Here is a 13,936-nt window from a genome sequence, read left to right as displayed (position 1 = left end):
AGAGGGAAGCCTCAGAATAAAATGAAGAGCAAAACAAAAAGAATTGAAAGAGACATAAACTGCCCTCATGGGTCTCATATGCTCTCCCTTTAATCTGTAAGATCGTTTCCGCTTCTCTTCCTAACGAAAAGCTTAGCTCTGTGGCTCTCATATATTAGCTCATTGCAAAGTGACCTCTAAATCACTATTACTTAGAAACAAGGACCATATTTCCGTTCATTTTATTGTTCCTATAGTCTACTTTCAGTGCCCTATTCTGCTATTTATTTTTAAAGGGCAGTATCTGTTTGCTAATAACCTCCCACCTGAATTTTTGTTTTATTTCTCTGACCTCTGTTAAAGAAAGAAAGTTTAGAAGGAAACTGGAAAAGGATTTCTACCTCGTATCCTAGGGGAAAGGTCAGTGTACGAATATAAGGAGTTCATTAATATCCTCCTATCTAAATAAAGCTTAGAATCCTACAACAATGAAAATGCAGTCAAAGCAATGGTCAATTCATGCAGAGGCATATCTAACCCTAATAACTTACAGCCATTTTCATTTTTCACAAATGCTTCTATTCCTATTACCCAGGAGACATGGTGTGTTTACTGAATTATTCAATTAGAACTGATTACCTCCAAAGTCAGTATGATATAACTGTTGGGATAGCATCTATGTTTTTCAAATGATACCATATTTTTAAATTAGGTGGCCTAAGGCTTCCTTTTAGGAGTTAGATTCTTCCTTTCCTGAGTATTTATAAAAAGAAGGGCAAGTTGAAAGAAATACAAACTCTGCTTTCACCGATAACAGCCAACTTAGAGGGCATAGAAGGACTGTAAACTCAGTTTCCTCATTTCTTAAAATGAGATAACAGCTACATTTCAGGACTGCAATGTTGATTAAATAATATTATTCATTAATGTGTTTTTTAGCCATATATTTTAACTTTAGCTAATTCATCAACATGATGTCTTTGGAAGAGTTCTTAGGAAAAGCCACCTGTCCCCAAATAATGTCTACACCTTATGTATCTTAATGCTTGAGTGTAATATACTTAATTATTAAAAACTGTTAATAACTTCTCTTGAATTAGCGTATGTGGTAAATTAACCCTATTGCTAGCCACAACCTTAGAGAATAAAGCCAATCTTCAGTAAGAATGGGAGAGGGGGCAATTAGCGTGCTCTATCAAAAGACCCTCAGGGTAAGGTGCTTGGTCAGAGCTCTGGCATATGGAATACAGGGAGGGGGTGCTGGGTGGAGAGGGGCTCTTACTCTGGAACAGGCACTATTCTAAGCACTTTACTGTGAGGTAGGTACTATCATGCCCATTTTACAGATAAGGTAATGGAGACCCAGAATGACTTAGTCTGTTGTACAAGAGCAAAGATATTCATCTGGAGGAACTGGCTTTGGTGTCAAGCATCTGGGATTCAGAAGCCCTGATCATGCACTGTGCCTGCCACCTCTCCTCAGTAGATGAAGAGGGGAAAAGGAGTGAAGAGACGCTGTGGCACATGCTACCTGGGGCCTCTTCTCGCCCAATATCTAGTCTTTTTCTTTACTAGCAGAACCACAGATCTTATTCTGGAAAGCCCTGTGGAAATACTCATTGCCCCATACTTTAGGTGATCAGTTCTGGCGAAGGACATCTAAGCAAGAAACCTACTGAGTTTGCTTTCCGTAAAAGTTACTATTCTCCTGACAAACAGATAGACTCAGCTGGCACTGGCTGTTTCTTTTTTTTTTTTCTTTCCCTTCTCTCTGGCCGAAATGGAATTATCTACTGGGGAAGGTGGAAAAGCCCTACTGTGGCTAAAAGACTGACAGCTCCATGCTAAGAGGTAGAGGAAGCCTGGTGTCATTCTGGAGCTTCCATATTAATCCTGGATTGTCCACTTTTGCACCTTTTTATATGAGAAAAGTAAACCCTTATTTGTTTGAGCTCCTGTGTCTGTCCCTTATGCTCAAATGCAATCTTAACACGTAAGGAGATGTGCAAAAATAGAAGAAAGAAGCCAGCTTTTGCAGAGAATGCCATTTTGCCCAAGTCTGGCACCGTGTGGGAGTGGGTACACACACAGCTCTATGCCCCGTTCTTCCACTTTGCCCAGTTATGCTGCTTCCTGTGGCTGCAGTACCCGGACACGGCCCCACCTCTGCAGCAGTACAGCGGACACGGCTTAGCTAGGACACTGCAGTAGGGTTTGGCAAACTACAGCCTGCAAGACAAACCCAGTCTGTGGACTGTTTTTGTACAGAGTGTAAAACTAAGGATGTTTGGCTTGTTGTTCCATTTTAACTGTTTTACAAACAAATAAAAACAAAGAAGAATATGCAACAGAGATGACATAAGCTCAGGAATCCTAAAATATGTACTGTATGGTCTTATACAGAAAAAGTTTGCTGATCCTTGCAGAAGGACAGGACAGAGTAGAGTCAATATGAAAATTATTATAACAACTACAGTAAGTCCCCTGCATACGGCCATGTTCCGTTCCGAGAGCGCATTGGTAAGTCCAATTTGTTTGTAAGTCCAATGAAGTTAGCCTAGGTACCCAACTAACACAATTGGCTATATAGTACTGTACTGTAATAGGTTTATAATATTTTTCACACAAATAATATGCAAAAAATAAAGAAAACATTTTTAATCTTACAATACCTTGAAAAGCACAGTACCATACAGTACAACAGCTGGCATACAGGGGCTGGCATTGAGTGAACAGGCAAGAAGAGTTACTGACTGGAGGAGGGAGAGGAGGTGGGAGAGGGTAGAGATGAAGGGTCATCAGCAGTAGGAGATGGAGGGCAAGCTGCAGTGTCACTCACGCCTGACGTGGATGGCACAGGTTCTGGCTCCTTGCTGGATTCAATTCTATCTACCCTTTTGAAAAAACAATCCAGGGATGTCTGGGTAGTAGCTCTTTTTTTCTCATCATAGATGACATGGTTGCACTGGATTACATCCTGAACAGCTGTTGTAACCTTCGTGTATTGTTCTACGTTCTGGTCCTTTGCCTCAAAAACTAACAGTGCCTTATCGAATAAAGAAAATCTCCTTGCCATTTCCTGTGTCGTGAATCTCTTTGGTTCTTCAGTTATTTCCTCTTCCTCCTGTCTCTCTTGGTGTTTCTTAGCAGTACCAGCTACATTACCACTGCTTTTACGCTTGCTTCTGGACATCCTGGACTTGAAACAAAGATACTGTACTACTGTGCTCTATACAGTACTGTACAGTATACAAAAGCACAACCACTTGTAGAGGATGCACTCACGTCACAATGTATGCCAAACACGTGAACTAATTTACCATGATTGGCCATGTGAATGCACATCCTCATCTTTGAAAGTTCACAACTTGAAGGTTTCCATGTAGGGGACTTACTGTACCCAGGTTGCAAACCTTACCCTCCTATAATGTCATTTTTATACTCCCCGGTTAGTCAAAGAGTCGTCATATCCACAACATGATCTATATCAGAAGGACTCTCTACGTGATTTTCTGAAGCGGGGTAGTGGAGGGCAATAAGGAAGAAGGAGAAGGAGCAGAACAAATACCTTCCTGACTTAAAAGGAGGAATCTAATTTTAAACATCAGATTGTCAAAAAACATCACACATCTGCTGCAACTGATTGTTGGAAAGGAAGTATCATTAAGCATTCAACAGAAAATCCTAGAAGGAATTATGTATCGAATACCTTGGAATAAAAGCACCTTTCAGGAAGACTTCCCTGTCACAGGGGGTACCAAGTTTTCATTCCACAAATAACATTTCTACTATTCACTTTAATTCTCGTCATACAAAATGCTAGACTTACAACTGGATTGAAAGCACTGAGTAGAAAGAGGGTGATTTTTCCTGATTTTCTCTTCTCATTGCCTCATAGGACCTAAAAGATGGTTAGCCATTTAGACACTTAACAAATTACTTCAAATAATGTAGCAAAATAAAGACTTTCATCTGTAACATAAGGCTAAAGAACCATTTCTCATATTCAACGGTAAGGATAGAAATTATTAAATTTCTCTAATCTCATATTTTAGAAAACTCATCCCAACATGCAGTCAGCTTAGTGGTAAATCAACCCCATTCAAGACGGGTTTCTTTGGCCTTGGATTGCTGTTAGTGAAATCTCACTTCTGCCCCATAAATAGTAGAAAATACCCCTACAACCTGGGCCTAAACAAACACAGAAGAGAAAGAAAATATGTGCCTGTTAACCTCTCAGATCCCCAAATACCTCAATGTCCTTTGATTTTTCACTTCCTTTGTTTTTCTGTAGGCATGTTTATCTTCTAACGCATCTTTGTCATCAGCCTCTCACAAGTAAAGCTTTTCCTTCTCCTCGACAATATCTACTTTTTTCCCGTTAGAATTTTGTCAAGGCAGAGCTTTCACAATGTCATAATAAATTCTATGCTATATTGGTCCTCTTATCATTTTAGAGGCTAAGTGGATTTAGGAAAAATAAGTGCATTGCATCAGCGGTTTTCATCTACTATTTTGTAGATACAACATACTTTGTCTTCAGATCAAATATGATAACATACTTTTGTTCATACACTGAGCACAAAATTATCCTTCTTAAGAATCAAGCTTCAAGGTTTTTGATTTCTAGTATTTATCTTTCACATTGAATGTATATACATTCATATGATTATAAAATTACGCAATTATTTTATGTAGATCAGTGATGACTGCATACGAATGTTATAAAACAACACGTTACAAAGCACTATGCTTAGGGAAAATGGTAACTGTGAACATCTGGATTGAGAAATTTAAATTTGAAAAAGTCTGATTTTTCCATAAAGCTTTTTCTCTATGCTTGTCCAGATTTGAGTTAGTACTGAAACCACTTACCTGAAACAGGCTAATTAAATGTGGATCCAAATATGTTACTCAGATTAAACACCCAGGTTAAAAAAAAAAATGAGTATTTTTCTTTCTTTGTTATGTTGCTACATTGATATAAGAATTTTTTTTTAGTGTTGCTCTTGAGGATATTCAGCAATTTCGATGCCCGAGAGTAGAATAAGAATGACCAAAATGGGAAAACATTTTAAAACTGAATTCACCAAATTTTATCAAGGAAAATAACTATATACTTGAAAACTGCCAAAAATATCTTGAGGAGGTATGAGTTTCATTTTAAAAACTAGATAAGAAGAAAATCTATCTCTGTTTCAATTAACCCACATGCAATTCCTAATTTGAAGCTTCAGTCCGCCAAAGCCCCTAATCTCTGTGAATTGAAGGACCTACCTTTTTCCCCCGAAACACAAGGTGGTGTCTACCTTCTGGGCAAGATGGATACTCAAAACATTTTCAAACATTGTGGTTGAGACACTGACCATTAAGAACAGAAGCTCAATCAATCAGGGCAGATGCTGGCCAGCAAACACAAGCCTAGCTGACTGGCGTGGCCCTGCTTGGTATCGGCCACGTTCCTAGAAGCACAGAGCCGGCACGGGAGGGGGAGTGGAATACTGTTATCCACCCACTTTGGTATTCACTTTGGGGTCTCTTTCCTCTTTGGGTTTGAGTTTTGACCACCAAGGTCCTTGTGCCTCCTCTGTACCACAGATCCTCTCCAGCCTGATTCTCCCACTAATCCCCCTCCTGCGTACAAAGGGAGCATCATTTTTCTCTATTATTCAAAAGCATGAAGGGAACTCCTGCCTAGACAGACCACACAGCCTTTTCTTCTCAATCACTTTTGCACTGTGCCAGGTACAAGTTCCAGGGCATTCCTCCTTCAACCTGCCTTCCTACGTATGGATTCTGCAAATCTCTCTCATGTCTCTGTCATGTTTCCCAACAGGAATTTGATAGTAGGATCAGGGCAAAAATGCAAGACTCCAAAACTCAAAAATTTAACTTTTTAGTCCGATTATGCCATGGCGATCATCCCTTGCATCTAACGAGAAGAAAACTCTTCTATGGCACCTAAATAGGGGAAGGCTTAAACAGTGTTAAGTCCCACTACTTATACAGGTGAAATGTAGTCCAACTACTTATGTATTTCATGGGCGGGGTATTTTATTATTGTTGTCTTTTCACATTCCTATACCATCTGCATCCATATGCAGAATTTTGAGATTCTTCTCCTTATTTTCCATTTTTAAACAACTTTGTTAAGGTATAATTCACCTACCATACAATTCACCCATTTAATATGCACAGTTCAATGTATTTAAATACATTAACAGAGTTGTGCAACCATCACTGCAATCTAATTTTAGAACACTTCATCACCTCCAAAGAGACCCCATACTCATTAGCAGACATTCCTCATTCCCCTCCACCCCACTGGCCACTGGCAACCACTTATCTACTTTCTGTCTCTATAGATTTGCCTATTGGGATATTTCATATGAATGGAATCATAAAATATGTGGTCTCTTGTGCCTGGCTCCTTTTCCTTCACATAATATTTTCAAGATTTATTCATGTAGCATGTATAAGTACTTCAGTCTTCTTTTATTGTTAAATAATATTCCTTTGTATGGATTTATCAGATTTTACTTATCCACTAGAGTATTTTCTTATTAATATACTTTTTCCTCTTATCATGCCTAGAACCTTAGCTATGCTATAGGGGTCTCGTAAAGGTTTTCAGAATGAAACTGATGAAATTGGTGAAAATCAGAAATGTAGTAAACAACTACAACCTCTTACTATCGAAAAAGCGATCTGTTCACATTGAAGAAAGGCAACTCATGCAAATATTCAAGTACCCATATGTCGAGAAACTTTAAAAACACGAGCAAACATGAAGAAAGTGAATAAGCATTGCTTCTGCTTTCTATCACCAAGATTTTCATCAAAACTTATATTGGTTCCATCTATAAGACTTATGAACAAGTAGATAAAAGTGGAAAATGGAACCAATAATTATTATCTCTACAATATCAAGCAATAAGAGTGGTGGATTTTTCTTTTTTCATGTTGATTTCACAGAACTATGTAGTTGCTTTGAGGATGATTCTGAGAAGCTGACATACCTGTTTGCGTGGGGAGTAAAAACTGATATTAGCTGTGCTAGAAAATATCAATATGAAAATTTAGGGGACTCTTCACACTCCTTACAACAGTGGGTATTTAAAAGAAAGTGTAGCAGATTTAGCTGTCGTCCTGTTATTATTTACAATTTTGATTTAGTGGTATTTTTCACATGGGCAAAACCCTTAATGGACTCCCAAGTTAGACACAGTGGTACAATTATAATTAGGACTCATGTGTATTAAGAGTTCTGAATCTGATATTATAAAGTCAAAGAACCTCACTGCATGGATGGATAAATGTAGTTTCTATCTTTCAGGTGCAAGAGAAAACATGTTCAATAATTTGTGTAGTGCCCTAGATATTAATAGAAATAATATGGGAGCTAAAGCTTGATTAGTTCATTATTCCTTCTATATGCTCCTCTGTCTCAAAACGTGTGAGATAAATTATTGGAGAGGACCTTATTCCCTCTCAGTGCTGTGTTTTCAAGGATTTTTTTTTCTCTTCAAGTCAATTTTTTTCTAGGAGTAACACAATCACATTGAAATAACCTTGCATTTTCTTCCCTTCGTAAGTTAATTCACACGACAAAACTGCGTTTTATGCTCTCATTCACGTAGTCATTTTAAAGGACACACAAAGGGTTTTAAGTTTTTAGGCTATTTGGGAAAAAAAAGAATAAACGGAAACAGCAGTCATCTGTGAAAACAGCTGACATTTAGTTTCAAAGGTAAGGTAAATCCGAATGGCATGAGAACCTTTCTACTCACAGGTGTCTAAAGATTCGTCTGAATCATCAGGGCAGTCTGGGTCCCCATCACACAGCCAGCTCTGGGAGACACAAGTCACATGATCGTGGCAAAGAAATTCACCAGGATCACACAACTGCTGATCTGAAAATGAAAATGTTTCAAAATAAAATATGAATGATCTGAACATGAACACAAGAGCAGTACAAAGATGAAATGTGAGAAGGCAATGCATAAAAGGTCTATGAATGTGGTCCCCATTTTCTGTTCGGCAACAAAGCTAAACCGATTATTTTTCTTATTTTTATCCACTCAGCTCAAGCACTCAATTCTGATAGACTTAACTTTGTTGTGGTCTCACACAATCTATCCTGAAAATAGTTAAGAATTCTATTTGTGTTTAGGACTAGAGGCTTCCTCATATCAGATAAGGCATAGAGCTATCGCAGCAAGCAGGTTTTATAGAAGATGTTGATCCAAAGCAGAAGCTCTTGAGCAGAAAAATTTTAGTTTCCTCCTCTGCTCCAAGACAATGAAAAATCAGCAATAAAAATTAAATCTTGTACGTAAACTCCATCTCTTAGTATTTAGTTCTTAACTATCCAACCTTATGCTAGAGCTTCATGCCTTTACATCTGTTAGATACCCAATATCATAATATATTTTTCACTACAACTTTCCAATTGACAGTTTCTGCTACTGGACAGTGAGGGTGATAGTAAAATCCCATAAAGCTTTGTTCTAACTCAGGTTTCTACATTTGATCGTATTCAAAAAGTCCATTATTTTCCTTCCATTGTTTCAGAATATTTAGGATCTGTTGCCTTTCCTCAGGTCCTAGTAAACTCATCAGATGTTGTTTTTTGCAGTATTCTTACTTATGCCCTATAAGTCCATTCAACAAAATATTTCTTTTTTAAAAGTATTTAAAAACATGTCTGAAATAGAAATGTTTCTCACAATTGATGACCTCGGAGTGTGAAAGAGTGTTAGGAGTGTTAGACATTTGATATCACTCATTCTTTGTTATGTATATACAGGAATGATCCAACGTCAAAGAAATCCATCAGTAAATATGTCTTTCAGTATATACCAAATGCATATTCTAAGTGATACAAAAGCATTACACCATAGCTTAATTGGCCTTTTTCCCCTAGCAATCTACAAAATGGCGGCACATCTTCCACTTAATCATTTGATAAGATACAGTATGTCTTTCCTTTCTCTCCCTCAACCTCTTCCCCTGACCCCAAAATAACTTAAAACAAATATACTTTACAAACACACAAACACATCCAGACACACACAAACACACGCCTTTCATCTATAATTAACTCTTCCCACTCTCACACTATGATATTTTCTGAAAATTCATATATTTTACCTTATTATACACTGTCAATACCACACTCATTACCACTGCTATCATAATTATTGTTGTTTTTTTTCACATTAGGTTGTTTGTGCATACTTTGAATTTGGCCTTAGAGTTGGTGCTATAGAATCAAAGATGTATAAGTCTCAGTCTTTGTCTTGAAAGATGCAGTCAGGCTACTTACACCAACAGATCCCAAAGGAAAAAAAAAGTACATCGTATACCAAAAGTTGCCAAATAAGTGATTTAGAAAATAACTGCTAAAAGGAGGGATCACAGGTAGAGACAGATGGATACCAATACAAAGAAAAGTCTGGGGATAGAAGCATGATTTTAAACGTGGGTAGGCTGTGGATAAATGGAGAGTAAATACAGGACATTTCAGACAAGAGGTAGAGTAATAAAAATTGTTAAGGCAGTAATTATTGAAATGCATTTGAGACAAATGTTTTATACTAAAGTTGAAATGACATTCAGGTGATAAGATCCATCTCGGCTTTTCTCCACCAAACATTATGTGTGATATTTCTAAGTATGTCCTGGTGTTAGAGGAAAGGGACTTAAATTCTGCTTTAGACAGTCATGTAACCTTTGTAGTTAATGTAGGGAAAGAGCACATGAGAAAATTCAAATTATTTTTGCTTATAGACAGAGACTATATGATTTATTACCAAACAGGGAGAGTTCTGAGGGTGAAGGAAGACATTAATAATTACACGGGGGCAACAAGTATAAACCAAGTCTATTCCAGAAAAATCAGAATGACTGCTCATTGTACCTATAGCTAGTCTGCATTGGATCTATGATTTTGAGATGCTAGGTTTTCTCTTCCTTCATTCCTCCCAAACTATAACCAATTGCTATAAGAAAAGGGGAAAAGAGATGGTGCCTTGCTAAATGCCACTGTATAGTGTCTGTCTCAGTAAATAATCAACAAGTTATTTGTTGAAGTATAAAGAAATAAAAAGGGCCAACAGAACAATTTATAGTGCTGAAAAATAGTGTCTCAAAAACATAGGTCAGGGACTTCCCTAGTGGCGCAGTGGTTCAGAATCCGCCTCCCAATGCCGAGGACACGGTTTAGAGCCCTGGTCCAGGAAGATCCCACATGCTGTGGAGCAACTAAGCCCGTGTGCCACAACTACTGAACCTGCACTCTAGAGTCTGCAAGCCACAACTACTGAAGACCGCACACCTAGACCCCATGCTCCACAACAAGAGAAGCCGCTGCAATGAGAAGCCCACGCATGGGAACGAAGAGTAGCCCCTGATCTCTGCAGCTAGAGAAAGCCCGAGTGCAGCAACAAAGACCCAATGCAGCCAAAAGAAAAAAAAAAAAAAGGTCAGGGTTAGTAATGAAGAACCTTGAGTACCACAGGAAGCATTTTGTAGATAATTTGAAGCCATGGACAATTACTTAAGAAATGGTATTTATGTTAAAATAAGCTGCAAAGTCACCTGTGAGGAGACTACTGCAATTGTCTAGAGAAAAGTTTAAGATGATTGGGGTAAAGTAGTGGGGACTAAAATGGAGACTGTGCTCCAAATGATCTAATAGAAGAGTTAGGAATTAGTGACTAAATAGTTGAAAGACTCAAATATGCCTCCAAGTAAATAGCCTCAAAAATTGATTAGATGGGGTCTCAAAACCAAGATAAGACATAGAGATGGGGAAAAAAAAAGAGAAGATATTGTACATGTGAGTGTAAATGTGTGTGTGATCCTTGTCATGGGGGCAGTGGAATAATAATAGTAGGAATAATTAGCATTTTTATCGTGCTCTGCAGTTCAAAAAGCAGTTCCACCCGATATCTTAATTTGTTCATTCATTTATTTATTCAACAAATATCACTGAGCTTCCAGTATGTTCTAGGGACTGAGGATACAATAGTGAGGAAAACAAAGCAGAATCCCCTGCCATCATAGAGCTTACGTTACAGTGGAGGATAGAAACAGAAACAAAATAAACACGAGTTAACTGCAAAGTATATTAGAAGATAAACGCTATGGAGAGATGGGGATTAAGGGTTGGAGAGCAGGGTCAGGGGGTGGACATACAATTTTAAATAAGGTGGTCAGAGAACGTGTCACAGAGAATGTGACGTTTAATAAAGGCTTATAGAAGGTGAGAGTGACATCCATTTGAATAAAAGGTCATGTGCTAAGAACCTCTGGCAATATTCCATTTTATATACGTACCACATCTTCTTTACCATTTATCTGTCAATCCATTTAGGTTGCTTCCATGTCCAGGCTATTGTAACTGGTGCTGCAATGAACATTGGGGTGCATGTATCTTTTCAAATTATGGTTTTCTCTGGATATATGCCCAGGAGTAGGATTGCTGGATCATATGGTAGCTCTATTTTTAGTTTTTTAAGGAAACTCCATACTGTTCTCCATAGTGGCTGCACCAATTTACATTCCCACCAATGTAGGAGGGTTCCCTTTTCTCCACATCCTCTCCATCATTTATAAAATGGAATATTACTCAGCAACAAAAAGGAATGAAATAATGCCATTTGCAACAACATGGAGGGACCTAGAGATTATCACACTGAGTGAAGTCAGTCAGACAGAGAAAAACAAATATCATATGATATCACATATGTGGAATCTAAAAAAATGGTACAAGTGAACTTACTTACAAAACAGAGTCACAGATGTAGAAAACAAATTTATGGCTACCAAGGGGGAAAGTGGGGGGGGATAAATTGGGAGACTGGGATTGACATATATACACTAGTATATATAAAATAGATAACTAAAAGGACCTACTGTATAGTGCAGGGAACTCTACTCAGTACTCTATAATGGCCTATATGGGAAAAGAATCTACAAAAATAGTGGATATATGTATATGTATAACTGATTCACTTTGCTGTACGCCTGAAACTAACACAACACTGTAAATCAACTATACTCCAATAAAAATTAATTAAAAAAGAAAGAACCTGTGGCAAGAGGGAGCCCAGCAAATTTAAGGAACACTAAGGAAGTCTGAGTGGCTGGAAAAAATGTGAAAGTGGAAGAACTGAGGTCAGGGAATCAAGGAATATGGTGTAGAGGTTAGCGGATGAAGATTCTAGTTTTACTAAAAATCAAGATGGGAAACCATTGGAATGTTCTGAGTAGAGAAACACAATCTAACTGACTTTCTTTTTTAAAGGATCACTCCAGGTACTGTGTGGAAAATAGAGTGCAGTGAAGTGAAGGTAGAAGTAGGGAGGTCAACGAGGATGTAATTGCAATAATGCGGGTGAAAGGGAGTAGTTGTGCGAATACATGTGTTGGTGAGGTGGAGTTTCAAGACTATTTGATAAGGAAACAAGTCAGATATCTTTCTACCATCTCATTAAATGTCAGGATCTTACACTCAGATCTCTGACCTCAAAAGTATGACTTTGCAACAGTTTTTTTGAAATATACTGACTATGAGATGCTTGGGAGACTTCCAAGAATAAATATGCAATAGACAGTAACACACTGAAGTCTGAAATTCAGGAGAAACATCAAAACTGAAAACACAGAAAAGAACTGGAGCTGTAAGAAGACAGTGAAAAGGGGCTTCCCTTGTGGCACAGTGGTTGAGAGTCCGCCTGCCGATGCAGGGGACACGGGTTCGTGCCCCGGTTTGGGAAGATCCCACATGCCGCAGAGCGGCTGGGCCCGTGAGCCATGGCCCCTGAGCCTGCGTGTCCGGAGCCTGTGCTCTGCAACGGGAGAGGCCACAACAGTGAGAGGCCCGCATACCACAAAAAAAAAAAAAAAAAAAAAAAGAAGAAGACAGTGAAAAGCATAGGAATAGATTTCGATGAAATTAAAGTGAGGTGGGGGAAGAGGGAAAGACAGAGACAGAGACAGGGAGAGAAAGGCAGCAAAGTAAGAGTAGGTCAGGCAAGGAGACAGAGGAGACAGAAAGTTTAGTCAGAGATACAAGAGAATAAGGTCAAGGGGAAAGAGGATGCACTAAAATCATGAAAAATTTTAAGAATGGATTGAGGAAGGGGGTCACCAGTGACCAAGTTCAAGTATGATAAATTCTAATAAGATAGGGTAGACTTGTAGGCTGAGGGAAAGGTGCCACTGAAGGAAGAGAGACTGGAGGCTCCAAAAGGATAGGCAAGTGCAGCAGTTTCCCAAGAACTCACAGGGCTGGAAGTAAAACCTAAACAACAGTAGGAGCACTTGCCCTGAGGAAGAAAGGATAGAAAAATGAGACAGATAAATCATTAGCTGGTAGGGGAGAAGGTTAAGGTATCCTTACCTGGTTGTGATTCCTCAAAGAACTGAAAAGCAAGATTAGTTTTCGTAATTTGAAGAAGGTAGACTTGGAAAGAGTAGTAAAGATTGAGAATGAGGAGAAAATTGAAAAGGAAGTCAACTAGAAATCTGTGAAAGGATTTCTTTCTAACAGCAATGAGAATACAGTTAAGGTTGAAAACTATATATTTGACAGTTGATTTCTTTTCTATGAATGCCCAAATGTTCACCTGCATTGAGCCATAGATACAGAATAATTCCTTGAGAAAATCCCAGAAGAAAGTCCCTTGGGAAAATATGCAAACCACCCATCCTCAACATATATGCACATGTATATAGACACATACACAAAACCATCATGATTCAAAACAACTTTTTTTTTTTCAGGAGTGAGACATACTTAAGGGGATTTACCTAATGAGCCTATGTTATCAGCTTGCTAAGCAAGTTCCAACCTTTAAAGGGAGTTTGCATAGTTGCAATTTTGAGGACAGTTTTATATTATCCCTCTAGGAAATAGCAGTTAAAAATAGCTTGCTATAACCCACCT

At 38.3% G+C, this 13,936-nt stretch overlaps 1 protein-coding gene across 1 annotated transcript in view; it reads right to left on the bottom strand.

Moving 5' to 3' along the window:
- LRP1B (LDL receptor related protein 1B) overlaps positions 1 to 13,936 on the bottom strand; it is a gene marked incomplete at its 3' end in the record, with an annotated part of 1,802,496 nt that overhangs the window by 1,447,980 nt on the left and 340,580 nt on the right. The window contains exon 2 of the mRNA XM_082657914.1: positions 7,770 to 7,892. Within this exon, the coding sequence (XP_082514040.1) occupies positions 7,770 to 7,892 (123 nt within the window). The remainder of the gene's footprint in view (positions 1 to 7,769; positions 7,893 to 13,936) is intronic.

The sequence above is a fragment of the Grampus griseus genome (genome assembly GCF_964374135.1).
Source record: "Grampus griseus genome assembly, chromosome: 7".
NCBI classification, from domain to species: Eukaryota; Metazoa; Chordata; class Mammalia; order Artiodactyla; family Delphinidae; genus Grampus; species Grampus griseus.
Note: the sequence above shows the minus strand (reverse complement) of the source record. Positions and strands in the feature narration are given on the sequence as shown.